The sequence below is a fragment of the Pleurodeles waltl genome, chromosome 11, assembly GCF_031143425.1.
Source record: "Pleurodeles waltl isolate 20211129_DDA chromosome 11, aPleWal1.hap1.20221129, whole genome shotgun sequence".
Classification (NCBI taxonomy): Eukaryota; Metazoa; Chordata; class Amphibia; order Caudata; family Salamandridae; genus Pleurodeles; species Pleurodeles waltl.
Genome location: NC_090450.1, coordinates 26004095 through 26025054, shown reverse-complemented (window position 1 = coordinate 26025054; position 20960 = coordinate 26004095). Strand labels below are relative to the sequence as shown.

The 20960-nt window shown below is 42.2% G+C and overlaps 1 protein-coding gene across 1 annotated transcript in view; it reads right to left on the bottom strand.

Moving 5' to 3' along the window:
- The window catches only part of LOC138266543 (intestinal-type alkaline phosphatase-like), a 60320-nt gene that overhangs the window by 4493 nt on the left and 34867 nt on the right, over nucleotides 1-20960 (bottom strand). The window contains exons 6-9 of the mRNA XM_069215399.1: nucleotides 18381-18515; nucleotides 10164-10233; nucleotides 8574-8708; nucleotides 2966-3157 (exon numbers count right to left, since the gene is read on the bottom strand). Of these exons, the coding sequence (XP_069071500.1) occupies nucleotides 2966-3157; nucleotides 8574-8708; nucleotides 10164-10233; nucleotides 18381-18515 (532 nt within the window). The remainder of the gene's footprint in view (nucleotides 1-2965; nucleotides 3158-8573; nucleotides 8709-10163; nucleotides 10234-18380; nucleotides 18516-20960) is intronic.

The following is a 20960-nucleotide window of genomic DNA, read 5'->3' as shown; positions in this document are numbered from 1 at the left end:
CAGGCACATGGTTTTTTACTCACTTTTCGCACGAGGTACCAAACAAGTGCATTTCACATGAAATGCTTAATTTCTTGTAATTGTCACAAAATAACGCATATCATGGGAGGGAAGAAATCTTCACGTCTCCGAAAAAACCCATCAACCATTATCCTTGCAGATTCAAAGATGAACGTTACCAAATAAAAGTAGGTACCACGCGAGTCATCCACACAGAAAGATATGAAGGCTTATCTGAACTTTCCCTCAGAAGGAGGCTTAGGCGAGGAGAAGGGTCTTGGGTTTGAACTCCCTCCAAAAGAAGGCATGGAGAGCCAGAGAGTTCTGACGCGGTAAGCACTTCTTCATGTAACCAGGAGTCTAATCCTTGGTAGCAGGCCGGGGAGATGCCTTCAGTCAGCAAGGGTCATCCTGAATGTTAAAGATTAACATGATGCTTGGACAGGGAAGTGTTTTTTCAAATCACAAAAATATATTATGCTGAAGACATAAAAATTAAATATGTCAGAACCAGGGATTACATTTAACAAATTGTCTCAAACTATAAAAAAAGGATAAGATGATCTCAAAATGTGGACAGTGATGCAAGCCAAACGGAAGTATAAGATACTGTGGGTGGGCCAGAGCCACCAGAGGTTAGCTGGTCCTCATGTGTACCTCCTTGAAAACCTGACATCTTTCAGACAACCTTTGGTTTCTTGCGGCTTAAGCAATATTTCCCTCTGTTGTTCATAAGGCTTTGTATCCTTTAAAGGTAACTCTAGATGCGTTAAATACTGGGGTAAAATTTGTGAAAGGTAAGATTACATCAGTCACAAATCAAACCTGAAACTCCTTTCGAATGTAACCACCAGGAAACCACATATTGAATCAATTCATTCTTGACTAGTGATGTCACTTTCTATGACATCATTGTGGGAACAAAACAAAGATCTGGTTTCACTTGTTTTAACCTGGGCATGTTGGGAAATTGACATAAAAGATAGGTACTCTATAAAACAAACTGTGCAGGTGTGTTATCAACTAAATTACAAACCCACACATACGTTCTGTCACCAGCAAGTTAAACACAGGGCTCTGACGTTGCCTACTGTGACACAAAAGTTGCTCACCAAGTCCTGTATTGATCCATGCTGGTATTGCTGGTCCATGGTTTATAATTGACTCAGAATTTAACAGGTCTGTGGGTTAAGAGAGCAGAATGCACCGAACAGCAGGTGTCTGGCAAGGGCTCTGGTTACACACAACCTCTGGTACCACCCTTTTGGGCTGTTTTACAAGAACTAAGCCCTGTCACCTACAGATTTCCACAGACATCTCTGCAACAAACTAAGCTGGTGTGTGGTAGCGTGTATGGTGCACTGTTGCCTTATTTGGCCTATGAGTGTTTTATTGCCCTTTCTTTAGCTAAATTCGCCGCTGATATCTCCCTCCCCCCAAAGACGCGCCTTCTCTCCTTACTTGCAGCCCTTATCCCTTATGCACAATTACTTTTAAGTTCAGGGCGATTTGCAGGTCACTTTGGGACACTGACAAGTACCGACCTGTTTAATATATGAGTTTCCAAGCCACACAAGATTTAAATCTGATTTTTTGGCACGTCATGGGTCACCATTATTGTTAGGACTGATATTTTTATAACTCACTGTTAGTGAATGACAAGAGAGGTTGACTTCCTCACCCTTTAGAAAACAATGGAAACTTGGTTGCAGAATTATTCAGACTACTAATGAACCCAGCCACGAAAAATTCCACCTCCCTAGTTTGCAACGCCATTTTTTTTTTACCCCTTTTTGGCCTCTGCTGTGGCCTGAGACCTACTTTCCAGGCCTTGGCCACAGAGCTTGTCTAAAATAGATTTGCTTTTGACTTTCAGTCCAGCCCTTCGGTAACATGAGGTTCGTCTAAGAGTTGGACAGGTTACTAAATTTACACTTTGCAGTTTCAAATATTAATAGCTAGAAACATATTAAATAAATATATGTGTACAAAGCTATTGTGGCCCAGCTCACTGATTCAAATCATTTTCCCAAACCCTGAAATGTCTAAAGTACACTGTGAGAGCCACTCTGTTTCCACCCGCCGACCCAGCGGGAAACTCATAATAGCCCTCGCGGTCAGGTCACCAAACTGAGGGTTTTCTGACCGCACTGCTTTGGTGGATGGGCTTTTTTGTCCACCGAAGTCGTAATGAGGCCCTAAGTTCTTCTACCCAGGTAAAGCTTCATTAAATGACTGTGCTTTTCTTTTTCGACTAATGTTGAGCACATTTTCCCGTGAGTTCAACTTTTCATCCCTTTTAACCAGTTTTTCAACATTTTGCAACATTTCTATTCCTTTATAACTGAACTCGGTTTGGACCATTACCTTCATTATTTCATTAACTGGGCAAGTTATTTCATTAACCTGGATTGCTGGTCATGCCATTATACCAAAGGAGAGCTACAATTATGCTTAGGGGAGACTAGTTTAACTGTGTGGGTACTTCTGCTTGGGCTCTGCTCCTCTAAGGAGTATGGCCTGTCTACCTCCCATGCCTAACAGCACCACACTCTGCACTGATTCACTAAGGACCCGGGACTATGATCTCAGTGCAGGACCATTTACTTTATGAGTGTTTTTTAATTTCAGTGTTTACCACATGAACAAAAAGCCACACCACAGCCACCCTGACACAATAGGACATAGTCGTATTGGAAACTTTGATATTTATGTGTATAAAGGTTACTAGAGTCAGGGTGGTTCTTTTCCTATTTACAATAATTATTTATCTTAAGAGTGGGTTGAGGTGGACTGTTTTGGGTTTTCTGCTATCGCTGTTGCTCATAAAGGGGTTTAGTGGCACTCTTCCATAAATTGGTATCAGACTCCGTTTTGCTCAGTGCTGCAAACTTTCAAAGATACACATTTTTCCAAACAATTCACAAGTACACCTTTAGCTCTGATTCTTCAAAAGCTATCTTACCAAAGATTGAAGTTCCACGGAGGGTGTATCCACCAAAAGTGAAGACATGTGAGTGGTCTGCGGTCACCACGGTCAGGGTCTCCTTCTCCGTGGTCAGCTCACCAGCCCTCTTGATGGCTTTGTCAAACATGACCCCCTCTGTCAGGGCCTGCTTAGCGCGGGTGTCATGGTGGCCGTGGTCAATTCGCCCTCGTACAGGAGGAGAAGAAAAGAGACATAAACACAATACTTATCTCAGGGAAATGACATGACATTTAAAAGGTACCTGGCTGTCATCTAAAATATTTCTATTGAGCAAAAACATGGGCAAATATTTACAATCATCATATTAGTTTCATAAGAACACAAGTCTAATTTTATTGAAGGTCAGAAGGAATGCAGTCATTTTTTCATCTTTGAAACATAGTTGCTCATTATTACCTGATTCCAAACTCTTTCAGCATGGCCTCCCTAGGGCATTGACTCTGCAGGTGAATAATAATTTGATGTTAGAGCATCTTTACTCATGGAGCCTCAATAATTTAGGACTTCAAGTCAACTAACATCTGTGTAAGTTATTTATTAAGATTAGGAGTTCTTTTTTTAACTTAAAAAAGCAAAGCCCAGTTTTTCTAGGTTGCCACAGGACAGAGGAAATGGGCTTCCCTTCGTGGCTAAACGTCTGTTGGGATTAAGGCTTGCTCTTCCTATGTGGGCAGGATAGGAATGGACCTGAAGCTGTTCACCCACTCACTTTTTCATCCATTCATCTTGCCCTAACTGAGAGAAGGGGCACCATATAGTTAATTGGCAACCATTGTGTGGCAGTGGACTCAGCATTACCACCAATTTGAGTGAACTCTCTACACCCTACATTTTTTTTTCTCTACAATTATCCATCTCCTGATGGTGAAATTTTAATCAAGGACAAGGTCAAAACTCCACTGATTTTAACACAACCAGATTCTGGGTTCCCACATATGATCCTTAGTGGGCATTTCCAATCCCTGATGATTCCCCATCTGGTACACAGGGTCCTGAATTCGATGTTCTCTTCTGTTTATACACATTTCTCACCTCGCCACTTGATCACTGTGTGATCACCATCTGAACACGTTATCAATGAATTGGTATCTATTTTGACAGTGTGCACTGATTTTGTGTCATAAAGGTTTCACCTTTACATTGTCTCCTGAAACTTAGAGCTGTATATATGTAGCATTTAATGCGCTATTGGTTATACGGATTATCCTGCGTCTTAGGAAACAGTTGCTATCTGAGTCCACCATGAAGCAGTATTTTGTATTATTGCCGCCAGGGGAGGAAGGCATCACCATGTAATGCGACAGATAAAATTAAGGTCTGTGCTGGCCTGTATTGCAGACACTACCCAGTAATGATGCAATGATGCCGTGCCTCTGCTATATGCATTGTCGTCCATGCCAGCGGTGATTGCTGCGAAACTCTACAGATGGTTGGTTGGCTGTTATTGAGTTTGGGCAGCTAAGACCGCAGGGTCTTGTGAGAAGATACCAGGCAGGAGATCTACAAAACCCCTGTTTTGAGGAATTGGACTGTGCAGAAAAATTGAATATGTGGTGGAAGAATTCACAGTGATGTTGCGGATCCAGAATCTCACTTAATAGGAGCAAGGTGAAGAGCACCTCAGATTGCGTAAAAGTGGAAACTCGTCATAGACAGTTCACGCTGATATAGAACATTGTGATGGTAAAGCTTGGGTCCCCAGAATTGTTCAGAGATGAAGAAAATATTTACCCCTTTGCTTTATGTGGAATGAAAAACTCAGGAGTATGTAAACAGGAAGTGACATAAGAAGTGTATCTAAGAAATTTCCATGGATGCATAAGCATTAGTTAAATGGTCCTGACCAATAGAACTAAAGGTGAGACCTAATACATGTGAAAGACAATCCTGTGCTTGACAAAATTATAAATAGAGTCTTATTGGCCAAGAATAACTGCAATCAGCAACCAACTAGATAATTATTAAACAGTTTATAAACCAAAAATATCCTGTCCCACAAGCAAATATTTCCTGGTCCACGATTAAGTCAATTTGAAAGTAAGCAGCGCCTTGACTACCTTTGGAGAGTCAATGGTACAAAGGTCTTAACTTGGTTATTCAGGTAGAAGGATAGAGTGGTACCTTGGATCCTAGGACACCAACAGTGTCCATCATATGGCTTTGTCCCTTCGGTGACCTTCCATGACAGCGCCAGCATGTGACAGTTTTTTCATCAAGAAGTTAAGGGCAAACATAAAGAACTCCATAACATCATTATTCAAGGTCTGTTTCTTTGAGTGGCTATGGTTCAGCATTATCAGGCCCTGTCCCAGTAAGAAAACTGAGGAACTTAACTCAGTAATTCTGCCCAAAATATTGGAGCTGAGGAATGCTGAAAAGAGGAAGAGCATATTGGCCGGTGTGTCAAAATATGTAGGGATGAAAGGAACCGGTCAAGATAGCTCAGATAGTTATGCAACTGCTCCTGTTTCCTGCGAGTTATCCACAGGTCATAACTTAAAACACTTTGTGCACCACCACTCATGTTTTTCCCTTTTCTGTCGGAATAGTATAGTCCAGTGTTTCCCAACCTTTTGACTTCTGTGGACCCCCACTTTATCACAGGAACCCGGGGACTCCCACTGAATCATTGTTGGAATCCAGGGATGCCCCCACCACACTGACTGCTGGGACCCAACCAGTTATTATTATTTAGTTTTCTAAGCAGCCGCTGACACCCTGAGGAGGCTTCGCGGACCCCCAGGGGTTTCCGGACCAGAGGCTGGGAACCACTGGTATAGCCCCATCTTTTATTTATAAATCTAAGATAGGGCATACAGGCTTGGGCCCTATTTTTCTAAATATGTTCTGTTTATTTATTTATCTACGTATTGCTTTGTATTATTTATATAACGCAAACATAGTCCAAGGGCATTGGAGAACTTTAAACACAGATGGAAAATGGTAGATGTACCATACATTGAAGACATGGATGGAGGAGAGGCTATAGGGAAACTATTAGCTGGGCAGATACATTTTGAAGAGATGGTTTTTTTTATCCTCGCGGAGGAGTAAGAGATTTGGTCTTAATCCAACATGATCACGGGTGGAGTTCATATAGCCCAGGGTCCAGGTAGGAGTGAACCTACCTGGATGTTTTTGCTCCTTTAAATGCTGGGTTTACCAGGATGAGTTGGCCTCTGTTCCGGGTCTTTCTGTGGCCTCCGGTGAGTTGATGTTTGTCCTTGAGATAGGGGGGTTGGTAAGTAATGCTTTATGAGCTAAACAAGCCATTGTGAAATCAATTCTTGCTTCCTGGGGGGGTCAGTGAAAGGGTTTTACAGTGGGGGGGTGATGTGGTTAGATATTCTGGCTCCAGTGACTAGAGGAGCAGCCGCAGGTGAGACAGGCTTTAGAAGCATTAATGCCGAAGAGTATTATTATTACTATGATTTATTATTATAGTTATTATTTCTATTTGTAGTTATTTAATATTAGTAGAATTATTAGTCGTATTATTATTACTTTTATTATTCCCAATTATCATTTTTTTTTATTGTTTATCATTATTTATTATTTCTAATCATCCCTATTTTATTATTAGTAGTATGAGTATTATTAGTACTATTACTGTAATTATTGATATTTACCATTTTTTTTCACTTGTATTATTATTTCTAATTATGTATTACTTCATTATCATCATTAGTAGTAGCAGTAGTAATACTAATAGTATTAATATTATCATTATTTATGATTAGTAATAGCATGAGTATTATTAGTATTATTACTGTTATTATTTCTATCATTTTTTATTATCATTAGTATTATTACTAATTATTTATTATAATTATAATTATTTTATTATTAGTAGTAGTAGTAGTAGTATTAATATTATCCTCTTTCTTATTTCGTTCTGAAGGTGGTTTCGCCTAATGCTTACATTTGAATTACAGATAAAGATGAGCTCTGCAAAGGCAGAGGCTGACTGATTGACAAATGCTCCAGAGGTGCAATAACACAGATGGGTTACCTGTCTGCTCCATCAAAGACTGAAGTACCATTACCAGTGGAGCCTGTGCATACAGGATCCTTAGATTTTTTTCTGTGTAACCACTCTTAACATAACATAATCTAACACAACATATGTATAGAAATGAAATGTCACAAGATAAGTTCAAAAGACATCTTCCAAACCTGGGTGAGTAGAGCAGTGACGCTGCAACCATTTGGCTTGTGTGTGTGCTGTGTCGGTGAAGGGATCTACTGATGCGTGCCCTGCAGTCAAAGCAGCAAGTGTACTGAGGGTGCCATGGCAATGGCACTGGGCAGCACCACTTAAGGGCAGAAGTCCAAGTACCTTCTCAACTGGGCAGGCGGTATTGGCTACAATGGTGCTAAGGATGGAGGGGAGGATGGTCCAGAGTGACCGTTCCAGGACCAGCATGTCTATAATGTGATGTAAGGCAGCAGCTTTTGGGTCAACTCCCTTTATCTTATGGTTATCTTTAATTTTCATGGTCTGCCATGGCTAGTTGCGTCTCTCCGTCAAGGCCTTGCCATCCTGAGGATTGGTAAATTGTCCCTTTGCAAGATCATCAACCACTTGTGTTCCCATTTGGTTTTCGTCAAAGGGGAATTTATTAGACTTACGATGCACCACATAATGTATAATTATTGTGTATTCTTTGATGTATTTACTTTGCTGACACAGTGGCCTTTTGATTGCTGATTTATGTTTTTTTGTTTAGGAATTGTGTACCGTGCGGATGCCCTACCATGACATAAAGGCACTGTGCTATTCACCCTGGCATGTGCATTTATTTTACTTTGCTGTCATGATAACATGTTGTGGGATTTACAATTTTTTTGTTTATGGAGGAAATACATCCATGCATAGGCTTTCATAAAAATTAAACGAAAATACTGGCATAATCTCAAAAGTGTCTCTTATGCAATATTTAGCTGTTTGTCTTTTGAGTTCACCACTGGTAAACCACACTTCATCTTCGGTCTATGTCAGAATACTACCATCAGACCTAATGTCATACACAAATACTGTGTACTACATATTGTTTACAAACATATAGTCCCATTCAGTGTAGATTTTCTATTATGGAACCCAATGGGGCACTAGTGTTGCAAATGATACATAGGACACTATTTATTTTCTTGTGTGACAATATTCTGACACTGAAACTCCTCTACCATATCTTCAGCTCCAGACTACATTTCACAACACTCCTCACTGAAGGTACAATTTAACTCTGCAAATTCAGTTTGTTCATCAATCTGGCCCTTCACCAAGCTTCCATATTATAACTCAGGATGATCCCTCATTCTCAGATTTTATTGTTAAACAGCTGAAGCCACACATACAAAGGGGTCCAACTATTTCCAATCACTTCTCCTAACAAAGGGCCAAAACTACTGATTGTGTTTATCTTTGTTTCAGTGCATGAGGCCCCAGAGCACAAATATATATATTGTGGTTTGAATTAAAAATCCTCTTTTCTGTAGCATCAAGACAGAAAGAGAGAAGAGTTTGAATAGTTAAAGAGTTGATTTTATACAGCAGGTAAAATATATACAAGAATCAACTTATCTTCAACAAAGAGATAAAAGCCTTTCTCATTCTTGCTGAGGATCTTAATGGCTTTTTCCGTCAGCTCAACAATGGAGGGGTCCGAGGTTTTGTTCCGGTTCAGCTCATACTTCATATCTCCGGGTTCAAACAATCCTGCAAGAATAAAAACAGCTTCACAAAAATGGCCGCTCAACTATTGGTCACTTTGACACAGACATGGAACCAGCCAACAGGCCAGGCTACAGGTGTCTCAAACCCTCAGGTACGAATTTGCCAAAATGCCGGGGCTAATGGAAGTCCCATCAGGTAACCTATGATCTCCGGTGACATCTCAGTATCGAATTTTTGTCCAATCTCTAATCCCTGAACATCCTTCTTTTCGCTTATGTACCCAACACTCCACTGCTCTCAACCTCAATATCCATCTGAACTTTCATTCTGATTTCCACCCTTGCATTAGCTGCTACATAATCAATGTTGGTGAACATCAGACGTCCGCGTCAATGGTTTGTAGCTCCTGTTCTTCTAAATTTGATGGGCCAATCTGTGCTATTACTCTCAAAGCAGGAACTGATGGGGTAAATCAGAATTTTCTGAAGATCCCCTTCTCTTCCTTAATCTGGAGCCCATGCATGCCCTAGCCTTGGCCCACCACAGTCTCAGCAGTAACACATCCCGGGCCACGCAATGACACTCCGGAGGAACTTCGAAAGATCCCTTTTCATCTCCAGCTCCCCATCCCAAGCCCTCATCAGGCACTAAAACACTCTTGAGACAGAGCTGACATCAGCCATGTCTAAACTGCCTGGCAAACCTTGGTGTTTGGGTACGGAGTGTCAGGGGTTCAGACCCAAACTCAGGATCTCCGCAGCAGGGGTAACATTCTCAGGGTACATAATATAATATTTCAATGTATTCCTTCCATTCCTCTTTGCAGCATGTTTTGTGTGTGCTATGTAAACTGATATGGCAGGCTGTAGTCTAGAACATCAAGCAGGGAGCATATTTAAACCTCAGCCTCATAGCCAAAATATTGAAGACAAAACTATTGAAAGATAAGTGCCCTATGGGGAAGTATAAATTTACTATCCTAAACCGCACATCTACGTACCTTGAAGATATTTATATCATCAAGATACTTACGTATAGAAAATGTATAGATACTTACCTTTTGATATTTTTGCTCTCCACAAATTGGCTATGGAATTGAAGCATAATGATATTTCCTACTCGATATTCACGACAAACACCAATATGTAATCCAAGAACTTCTATGTCAAACAAATAGGGCTTCTGAGAGTACACAGCACACAAAACTCACTCAAACAAAAACTGTGTACACAAAGCATACACCACCAACCATAGAGCAAAATAAAGCCACTATACATAAACTTTCAAAATATTAGACTATGATCTGTCTCAGTTCCTGGCCTGTGTCATAACGCAGACTCCAGTTAGACCAAAGATGCCCCACAATGCTAACCCCAGGAAAATGGAAATTCCAGTATCAAGAAGCAGTAATGCCATACACAGACCAGAAGAACAATCTAAAGGACACAATAAGACACACTTAAGGAAATTCCACCAAGAAAGAGGTGTGTTTCTTACCCATGACATAGGTCGCAGTTTTTTGATCTATTTTGTCCAACTGCTCTTTATTCCACACATACTGTGCTCCCTAGAAGAAGAGTAAACACAACAATTAGGTGCTCCGCGTCTTGCATTGACCTGAGATAAAATAGCATCCCCTGAACTCCTCTCACAACCAGAAAACAGGACATGTCTACCTAGATCCAATGTTCCCTCTTACTCTGGGAAACCGAAGCCTGTGAGAACAGAACATCTGCAGGCCCAACATCTGCAGGGCCATGGTGAGACTTCTTTGGTGGTCTAATTAGGCCGTAAAGAGGTGGGACGGTGGAGTTGATTTAACAGAAGGGAGGATGTGGAAGCCTGAAAAAAAGGAGGTGGAAAGGAGAGACTGCTGGAAGAGCCGGTCATACGCATCCGATGAAAATATGGAAGCTCTGGCCAGACAGTAGCACCTCGATGGGAGAAAGTTGAGCTGAGGCTAAACTAAACTTACGAAAGGCACCAGCCAGGAGGGCTTTCCATTGGTATGAAGCTTGGCCTTTGTCTACTCCTGGAATGGAAATATTTGTCTGTGAGTCTAGCGAAATGGGTAATTCATATATGGATCACAGCGATTCAAACGAGCCCCCATTGGTACTGATCAACCACACTAATTTTGGAGGTAGCTACAGTTTTTCAGCAAAATGTCACCCTACAGATTCATCCTACTGTTTTTGGAAATGCTGTGCATTGAACCTGGTAAAAGATGGAGGTCAGGTGGGACAACCGTTTCAATATCGTAGTCTTTCTTCGCGTGTTATTCCTCGTGGACTGCAATCCCTTCGTCCACAATTTCCTACTTCGTATTCCATCATAGATAAGTATTTAACATGTACTAATGGACCATAAAGCCCAGAAGTTTCACAGGCTTCAGTTTCACACATCTGCTTTCCTCCGGTGCACCTCGTCCTGCAGACTTTGGAAGAAGGTCTACACCAGTTGACCATTCACAACGGTGTTCAGTGAATCCCACAGTGAATGAGTGGTACTGTGTATGACCACCTATGTCAGTCCCCCACATCATGCTGTACCATCAGGAGGAGCAGAGAGAAGAGAGGAAACGTACCACCCTGATGCCCAGGTTACTGTATTTAACAGCATCTCTGGTTTCCATTCAGCCTGCGATTGCCCAGTACCTCTCAGTAGCTTGCGTAGGGACCAACTAGTGTGGGACCGGGGACCGGAGTGTGGGCGCTGACACTATCTTAGGAAGGACGATTCTTTAAGAGCAGATCATCATGTGGGCAGGATGCTGTCTTGGGGAGGCTGTCCACGGGTGTGAGGACCGGGGTAGGTCCCTGGAGGGGATCATATGGGTACCAGTCTTCAGATGAGGTTCAGCGCTGGGGACCCGTCTTTTGAGGGGATATCTTTTGGTAGGTGGGGAATAAATGGGGAAGAGTGGGTGGGAAAGAGTGAGCTAGGTGGGACTGTCCTGGGGAAAGCTTCAGTGAGGTCTATGCCAAGACTGGAGACAAGATTAAAACGATGGAGAAGATCCCACCAGTAGTTGATCTAATTCCCGAAATGCACTCCATCAAAAGTGTTGTAGAGGAGTAGTAATGTTGGTTATAAGAAGGAACTTGTAAGGAAAATTGCTTTGGCAGAACTAGAAGGCCTTTTACTATCGGAAGCAGCCATGGGGAGTGGTGTTCTGGGGAGGTGACAGTCTTGGTATATGGGGAGGAGGACCGGGTGAGGTGAAGTGACCTCAGGGCTGCTTTACTGGACTGGGGCAGTGCTTAATTTGTAAATAAAAACGTGCCAGTGCCCAAAGCTCACCTCTTAAACTCATGGCTGCTGCAAATAAATGTGCGAGCACAGAATACTGAGGCAGGGCAATCCTGAAGCCATCCCCGGCCTCTTTAATCCATTTACTGCCACTCCTTGCCCCTCCTGCAGCTTCCTGCTTTCTCCCTTTTTGCCGCTTTTACGTTTTTCTCTTCCTCCGTCTTTCCCACATGTGTCTTTTGCTCGCAGTAAATGGTTGAGGCAGAAAAATATTTGCTGGCTCTCAAAAATAAGTGCCGGTGCCCCGCACTGGAAACCACCGGTTCATATTAAGCACTGACCGGAGGACTCATTCTAGGAATCGGGAACTAATGGTAAGGAATGGAGAAAGAGAACCAGAGGCTGTTCTGATGACATTGTTGAAAACGGGTAAGCATGCACTACTGCGGCACTGCAGAAATTGACCAAATGTACTTTACGGCGTATCGTGGAAATCGGCCAAATCCGTGATACAACAGCATTGTGGACGAATGGGAATATCCCACCCGGTAGCACTGGGGCAGTTTGGGAACGTGTGTGAAACTGTGGGACGATGCAAATTACCATGGCAACAGCGAGGGTGTCACCGTTTCTAAAACACAGTAACTGGCCGGATTAGTGCCCTACCGGGGCTTGTTGGAAACTCTTTTTGTTACATGCCGGTAATCTTCGTTACTTTGAGTTCTTATCTTCCTCATCGCAGGCTTTACACTCCGACAACAGTCATGAAGCATAATCTTCAGCAACTGACAATTAAATGGGACTTTGATGACCTCAGTTGGAGAAGGCCCCAGCGGCCTAAGGAGTGAGATATGATGTTCTTATCTCTTTTGTAAATGGTTCTAAAGGTTGTGTCCACAGAGGAGAAAATGCACTGATCTGCGAATGTTATCTGTTGGACCATGGACAGGGGATCTCCCTTGAAGGCCCCAGGGCTACGACCGCCTTCTTTTCTGGTCAGTTTCCGCTATAGTGAGAATAAAGAATTATTTATTAAGAACTTTCGTGCAAAATAAATAATTAAATCAGACCAGCTAGGGCCTGATGCAGCTATGACACTGTGTGATGGTTTGCACAGGTTCAACAAGGTGCATGCACCAGCCGTCAGAGAGATTGTCCAGGGTTAGTGAAACCCTCGGCCTCAGACTCGGGGCGCTGGAACACCTCACTCCCTCCCCGGATGTGACGTGCCAAAGGGGCACAGCCAGTGCTTAATTTGTCCTTGTTGTTTCCGGTGCTGAGCACCACCACTTATTTTTGAGGTCCGGGGCTTATTCTTCTACCTCAAGCATTTGCTGCGAGCAAAAGACAGATTTGGGAATGACGGAGGAAGAGAAAAAGGGAAAAAACGCCACTAAGGTAGAAAGCAGAAAACAGAAAGCAGAAAGCTGCCAGAGTGAGCTGAAGGGGCAGGGAGTGGCTGTAAATGGATTGAAGAGGCCCGACATGGCTTCAGGATTGCTGCCCCAGTATTTCGTGCTCGCACATTTAATTGCAGCAGCCGCGTGTTCAAGAGGAGGGCTTTGGGCCCCCGGCACGTTTTTATTTACAAATTAAGCACTGGACAGCTAAAGGTAGTCACGAGCTCCGCGGGCTTAAGCCCTAAACACCTATCCGGCTGTCACCCTCCCGTCCCCAACCCACCACCACCGAGTTTAGAAAGGGTGGAGTGAGCGAGTGGAGACTGAAACCTGGTGACTGTTTCATGCTAGAAGCAGAAAGCATCCACGGTCCATGCTGGACCTGCACAGTGACAAGGTAAGGGAAAAAACATCTAAATGTGTGTGGGTGAAAATGTGTGTCTGTGAGAGACAGCGTGTGTATGTGGGCGTCTGTTTGTGAGAGTGAAAGTGAGAGTCAGTGAAAGAATGAGTCAGAATGAGTGAGAATGAATGGTAGCGAGTGAGTGGGGTGACAGTGGAATTGAGTGTTACTGTGTGAGACTGAGAGCATCAGAGAATGTGTCAGGGAGAGTGAAACTCAGTGAGATTGATTGAGTCATACTGAGTGGGACAGAGTAAGTCACTGGGACTAAATGGGTCGGAGTGGACTGCATATATCAGTGGGACTGAGTGGGGCAGAGAATAAATGGGCGAGACTACGTAAGTCAGTGGGACAGAGTGGGTTACACTGGAAATGAATGAGACTACATACACGAGTGAAACTGAGTGGGTCACAGTGAAACTGAGTGAGACCTGCATAAGCCAGTGAGGTTGCATGGTCACGGTGAGATGGAGAGGGTCAAAGTGGGAATGAGTGGGCCTATGTGAGTCAGTGAGACTGAGAGGGTCAAAGTGGGAATGAGTGGGCCTATGTGAGTCAGTGAGACTGAGTGGGTCACAGTGGGTCAGCATGGGAATGAGTGAGATTGTGTAAATCACTGAGACTGAGTGGATTAAAGTTGTACTGAATAGGTCAGAGTGGGACTGAGTGGGTCACAGTGGGACTTAATTGGAATGAGTGACGCTGCATGTCAGTAAGACAGAGATGGCCAGAGTGGGACAAAGTGAGACTGGGTAAGTCGGTGAGAGTGAGTGGGTCACAGTGGGTCAGAGTAGGAATGAAACAGATTGCATACGTCAGTGAGACGTCACAGTGAGACGTCACAGTGGGTCCGAGTGGGAATGAGTGAAACTGCATAAGTCAGGGAGACTGAGTGGGTAATAGTGGGTCAGAATGGGAATGAATTAGACTTCTTAAGGCAGTGAGAATGAGTGGGTTAAAGTCAAATTAATTGGTCAGAGTGGGACTGAGTAGGTCAGAGTGGGACTGAGTAGGTCAGAGTGGGACTGAGTAGGTCAGAGTGGGACTGAGTAGGTCACAGAGAGACTAAGTGGGTCACAGTGGGGCTTTGTTGGAACACGAGACACTGCGTTAGTCAGTCAGACTGAGTTGTTCAGGGTGGGTCAGGGTGGAGCAGAGTGAGTGAGTCTGTATAAGTCAATGAGAATGAGTGGGTCACAGGGGCTGAGTGGATCAGAGGGACAATGAGTGAGAGTGCATAAGGCAGTGAGACTGAGTTAAAGTTAGTAAATGTCAGTGCAAATGTTAATGAGAATGAGTGAGAGAGGAGGACTGAGTGCAAGCCCTCTCTCAAACCCTCCAAGAAGAAGTCTGGCTTGCTCACTGAATTCAAACCTAGGATTACGCCTCACTACTTTCTCAGGTCACCAGCCATTGGCCATTACACATTTAATGAGAGCACCACTTTTATCCTTACCTGAGAATGAACCAGGTTTTTAGGTAAAATTGCTGACATTGCTGAGAGAGGGGTTATCAATCTGGGTTATAGTTTTTGTTTAAGACATTACTGAAACTGCTGAAGTTGAGATGTTGTTCAGCAAGTTGCCTGTAATAAGGAAATTAGAAAGGGGCTTTTATACTGGGACTGCAGGCTCCCATGTATTACAGCACAATAAATACACCTCGCTATTCCCCAGTGCACCAACCAGGATTCAAATCAGTCACCCTCTGGCTACACACTTAAACATCTGAAATGATTGCATTAATCAAGTGAACTTTCATAGCAGATTACTGTACTTCCCACAGATAAGTTTAACTTGCATTTGTTTTTCATTTAAGGACTATGCATTAAATCTTATGCATTTTCCTGTAAATGAAAGGTCAACACAATAGCTGCAAAATATTTTGTTCTCTTCAGATATAGACCCATCAGTCACTAACCCCACCCTCATTCTTCTCAGGATCACAGTTCCCATACTTTAATTCATGCACTTTGCCCACTGTTCCCAAGTGAGTAAACTGGTTGAGCTCAAAGGGTCACAGGTCACTGGGATCTGCTGCACAGACACAGTGAGTCAATCCTTGAATCCCCACCCTCTCCTCACTGACAATTTAGGAGGGAACTGTGGGTTCTGGTAAATGGCACCACCCAGAGCTTGGCATTGGGTTAGAAAGCTCTGGTCGCACCAACCTAAAGCCAGTGCAGTGCTCAATGTCCAGCAAGAATTGTCTTAAAGTCATATCAAGTCAATTTTACTACTACAGTGTGCCTTAAAATGAGTGAGACATTTGTCACAGTACCAGTCTCCACCTTAAAAAGAAAATAATTTCATTAAGTAGAAGAAAACACTAGCAGAAAAGAAAGACTGGGTTTGTTTTGTTTTTGATACAATTGCTAGGTCAGAGTTTCTGGAACTTAGCAGATTTAGATTCAAAATAGAGATTCCTGTCACAGAAAGGACTTGAATTATCCATCTTAAAATCAACATCTTAGAAGTCCTGCTCTGGTGGACCAGATCGGTGACCTAATGACGATACCGTGACATATCCAAAGTAGTGGGCTTCGTTAGAGACTAAATTGTAATATGTATTGTTCTGGCGTGAATCTGATTATATAATGAGTATGAAAAGGGTTAGGGTGGGTAATGCTTACAATATGCTACTCAAAATACTATTTAGTTTTCATGCCAGGAAGTCCCAAAATGCTCAATGCAAGTCTACTTGTCACTTTAGCTTGAAGACCCAGGTCTAGGATCACCGTCCGTCGCACACTTCATTTTTTAATCTCCATTGCACTTGACAATGTGGCGCATTAGAAATAAGGGCTGATATGGCAATATTGTCAATATGAATAATACCAAGGTTGACCAGCAACAGGGGTTAACATGCTCCACAAATATTCCACAGGTCATTTTCTGCCAGGTAAATATTCCAAAGCTCACATTATCATCCTTAGAAATAACATGTTTTTAACAACTCATGGTAGTGCCTGAGTATATAAAACTTACAACCCGTCAAATAATATCTGTGACTAACGGTCCTACTAAATTAAAAAAAAAGAACCTGGAGACCATTAAAGGCTGGGAAAACGTAGCTGCTATCATAAAGAATGTGTCGGAGAAGTTGACCAGATCATAAGGAGGTTTGTCAACTGTGACTCTTTCTTAAATAAACATGTCATACCTTTGGAAGAGCCACTAAAAGTTTCCGGTGGTGACACTTGGTATCCTGGTGCTAAGTATGAACTACATCTTAATAAAGCTTTATTGTAGAGAAATGTTTTAAGGCTAAGATAAGGAAAAATTACATGAGATAGGTAGGTTGGAACATCTTCAAAATCTTGAGGATTGGTTTTGAGTGTTTGAATTTTTTGGCAATTTGATACCATATGGGTAGTTCATGGCTCTTCAGTAGAACTTCTTAGATGTATCAATGGCTAATTCTAAACAGGTATCAGTTAATATGCATGAGTAGATTGAGGAATGGTTTGTTGAGCTATCCCTCATAAGATTTTTATGACCCCTGAAATAAATAAACATGAATTAAAGAATATTTTAGTAAAGTTGAACTAATTCTCAAATTATGTTTAGCCTTGAAGGGAAAAAGTACTTTTTATGCATAAATCTGTATTAAAAAAGATATACATTATGGTATACATTATGGCCAAAAAGCCAGATGCCCGAAGAAAATACATTCAATTCCTATTCAGAGAGGAAACAGTGCTTGATGTTGCTAGTTTCTTTCCAAGAGTGCAACATAGGATGCCAAACCATTCTGAATTAACTTTCTGTCATCACTATAATAAATGTATTAATAATGCTATTGAATGTTAGGGCAAAACTAAAGTATTATATTTCAGTGTGTTATTACATATGTAAGTAATATAGAATACATTTGGGTTTATGAGGTATTAATTGTTTAAAACAGAAGTATAGCAACTTATAATCATTTAATGTTTACAGTAAATCAAAAAACATTAAAAATGTTAAGTGCCTTTGACAATCTCCCAAATAGCTCCAAAGAAAATCTTTGTCAATTGTGTATTATGAGACATTTTTGGGGAAGAGACTAACGCAGTTTATACATGTGGACCATTCACATTCAGTAAGTTTGTGCAAATCACTGAGGTGAAAATGTGTAGAAGTTGTGGCAGACGTGCCACAAGAAATAACAATTTAAATTCAGCTTTCTGTAGGCGCTACTGCTGAAAAGGATGCCTGTTTAACCCTACCACATATGTTTAAAAGACTACATAAATGCTTTAAATATTTAAAAGAATGAATATAAATTGCCCAATATTTCCAAAACCCAATTCTTGCTGACGTTTGTATGTGCAGTGACAGCTACTGTAAACAAACAGATCAGCGATTGTGAGGCGTGTAATACAGATATCATTCCAGATGGAAATGCATGATTGACAGTTTCCTTTAACAACATATTCATACTTTTTTTTTATTGAGCATCTCAAACAAGGATGTTGCATGTAGGTGACACCAAGCACTACATTAGAATTTAGCATCTAAGGATCCCACAATCTATAAAGGTAAAAAAGTTGGCAAGAGATTAATTACAAGTCTAAAATATCTATTACTTCAAAATTTATATATTTGAGTCAAACAAATGTATAGCTTACTTCTTAACATGGACTGAAACAATCACTTAAATTTCTTCCACACTTACCGTTCGGTTGCTAAGCCACTCATTGATGAGATTTCTTCCGTCTAAACGAAGCCCATTCTGTTTTGTGTCCAGAGGGTATTCAGGATCTGGTGTGCCGTTGGGAGTCATGTACTTTCTACCTCCTCCCAGGATGACCTACAAATGTAGGCAAAGTTTGTCATCCCGATTACACTTGCACAAGATTTCATTGCTACAGATCAACAGTGTTGGCAATGGCATTTGAAGTTCCAGGTAGAAAATATGACTCAATGTCAATTACCCGCTGTCCTTGTAAAAACACTCACAACGCACAATAGCTCTGATGAAAGAAAATAATGGTGTCTTCCCACCAATTGCTTTTAATTAAATGATTGGTCTGATTCTGAAAAGTTGTGTGAGATTTGGGGGTGCGTATTGACATGCTGGTGGAGAATGGACAAGGGTGTGAAAGAGTTGGTTCGTTGATGATGGTTGTTGGCGGTTCTGTGGGCTTCTGGAGTAACGGGCTTGTAGAAAAAGGTGGAACCTCTTGCTCACCATTAATTGCATTCCTCTTGGGCATGGGCATGTATAGAGGGGTGTTCTTCAAAGGGACATGGGAACTGTAGTCTTCCATGTACAACTGCAACTTACCAATTCTTGAAAGAGAACCTAACCACTTTTCAAATAAAAAAAAATACTCCAGGATTATAAACCTGTCCACATGAAAAGACCTCTCAATGGCTATTCTAAAATTACTAGGTTGCATTATTTCTTAGTTACAAAAAACAACCATTTTAATACCAATTTATAGTGCAAATATTTTCATAAATGATGATGTAACGCCTGGATGATCACATGGACATGTAACATATTCCAGACACGGCTCAGTCCTGAGGGTAATGCACCATATCTAAAACCAGTTAGCCGGAGGGGAGATGGAACAGGAGAGTCACCCAGGTAGTGTTACGTGGGCATTTCCACATACAGTTTCGCTACAGCAGAGTTGTCAGTGGGTCTGTCATCTTGGTTACCACACGCTAGTACCGTAGGCTAGTTCTGTGCTTTGATCTCAGTGATCAAAACTGTTGGAAGTCAATAACTCATATAATATTTTAGTGCTCCTTCTGATCTGCAGGTTAACACACCTCTGCGCCAACATTTCAAATACAGCGGCCCAATCTATCCTATCAAGTGCCTTTTCTAACTCAAGTGGGTTGGCCTGTGTCAATATTTCCATTTATAGCTGCTGGGAAAGACATCTGATAAGGCACAACACAGCCTTAGTGCCTAGGTTCCATCAGCAATAGCAGAGGTCTCATTTCTCAGGGCTCTGGCACCAGCTTACCTACCATGGCCATTATGCTTACTGCCCTTGAGGCCCATATGAGGTCCTTGGAGCATCACAAACTTACAGCAGGCCTGTGCCCAGTCCTTTATCAAGCTCTTTATTAATCATAGAACATTGTGACTGACCGGCTGACCCACAGCCACCTCCATAAAGAACAATCTTTTATAGGTGGTGAGGCTCGATACACAAGTTTTGCAAAGTCACTGGAGGCTTTAAGAGTAGTGCAGTCTTCATGGTTTGGAGCAACTGTTCTGCATAATAACAACTTCTACCAACAGGCCTGTGTGTGATTCATTTCAGTGCAACTCCCAAACTCTGTCAATTAAGGCAAGAACACACCTCGATGCTGCTTATCACCACCTGTTGCTAGGCTTGGGGAGAATCGCTGACGTGTCTGAAACCCAGGGGAAGGAGTATAAACTGCAGAAAACAAACACAGCTCTTGGAGGCATGTCTTCTTTCTGGTCTACTGCTGCCTGCATGACACCCGAGACAAAGGGCAGCAACAGCAGCGCCATGTGTACCAAAGGTCATTCCAGGTGTAGCAGCCGACGCATCTGTCTGCAACTCATTGATCCCCAAGCTAGGTTGCAGTTGACTGATGAGGATATCCTGTGAGGTAGTGAGTTTTACGAGCCACGAAAGGGACCCTGAGGCAGCTGCAGTCACTCAGAACAATTGTACGTGGACACTAAGGTGATCTCAATGGGAAGGTCTTTCTCAAAACACCCCTGAGGGCTTCATCACGTCTCACACAACTTGCAAATGGAATTAAACTGAACAACATTTAGAGGATGATTTTCTAGTTAAGTTGATTGGCTTGGCCATATGGAGAGGTAAAGACATGCAGTTGTACAGAATCATAGTACAAACACTTGTTTCAGGCACTACTGGGGAAAAAGTGATGTGCAAAGCAGTGGCCAACATTGTAGGAGGACAGCTTTCTTGTAACCAGGATGGATTTCCTGAAACTGGCTGCCATAGCTGTGGGGGCAACAGTGCAGGATGGAAGTTGGCAAGCCAAACATTGCTTTCTTGTCAAATGGATAATCCATGGTAGAGGAAGGAAGGAACACCTGGCTAAATATCCACATATCTTGGGGTTGCTAGGGACTCCGATGGTCAGTTGTCTGAAATTGTTAACTATTTCATTGCACAAACTGTGCAAAGCTGCAAAATAGGGTTGCTCTGGTACTTTGGGGGTCATTATGAGTGCCGCCTGCTGAACTCATTGCCGTCATTCGACCGCCAGTGTGGTCAAGTCCCCGCTG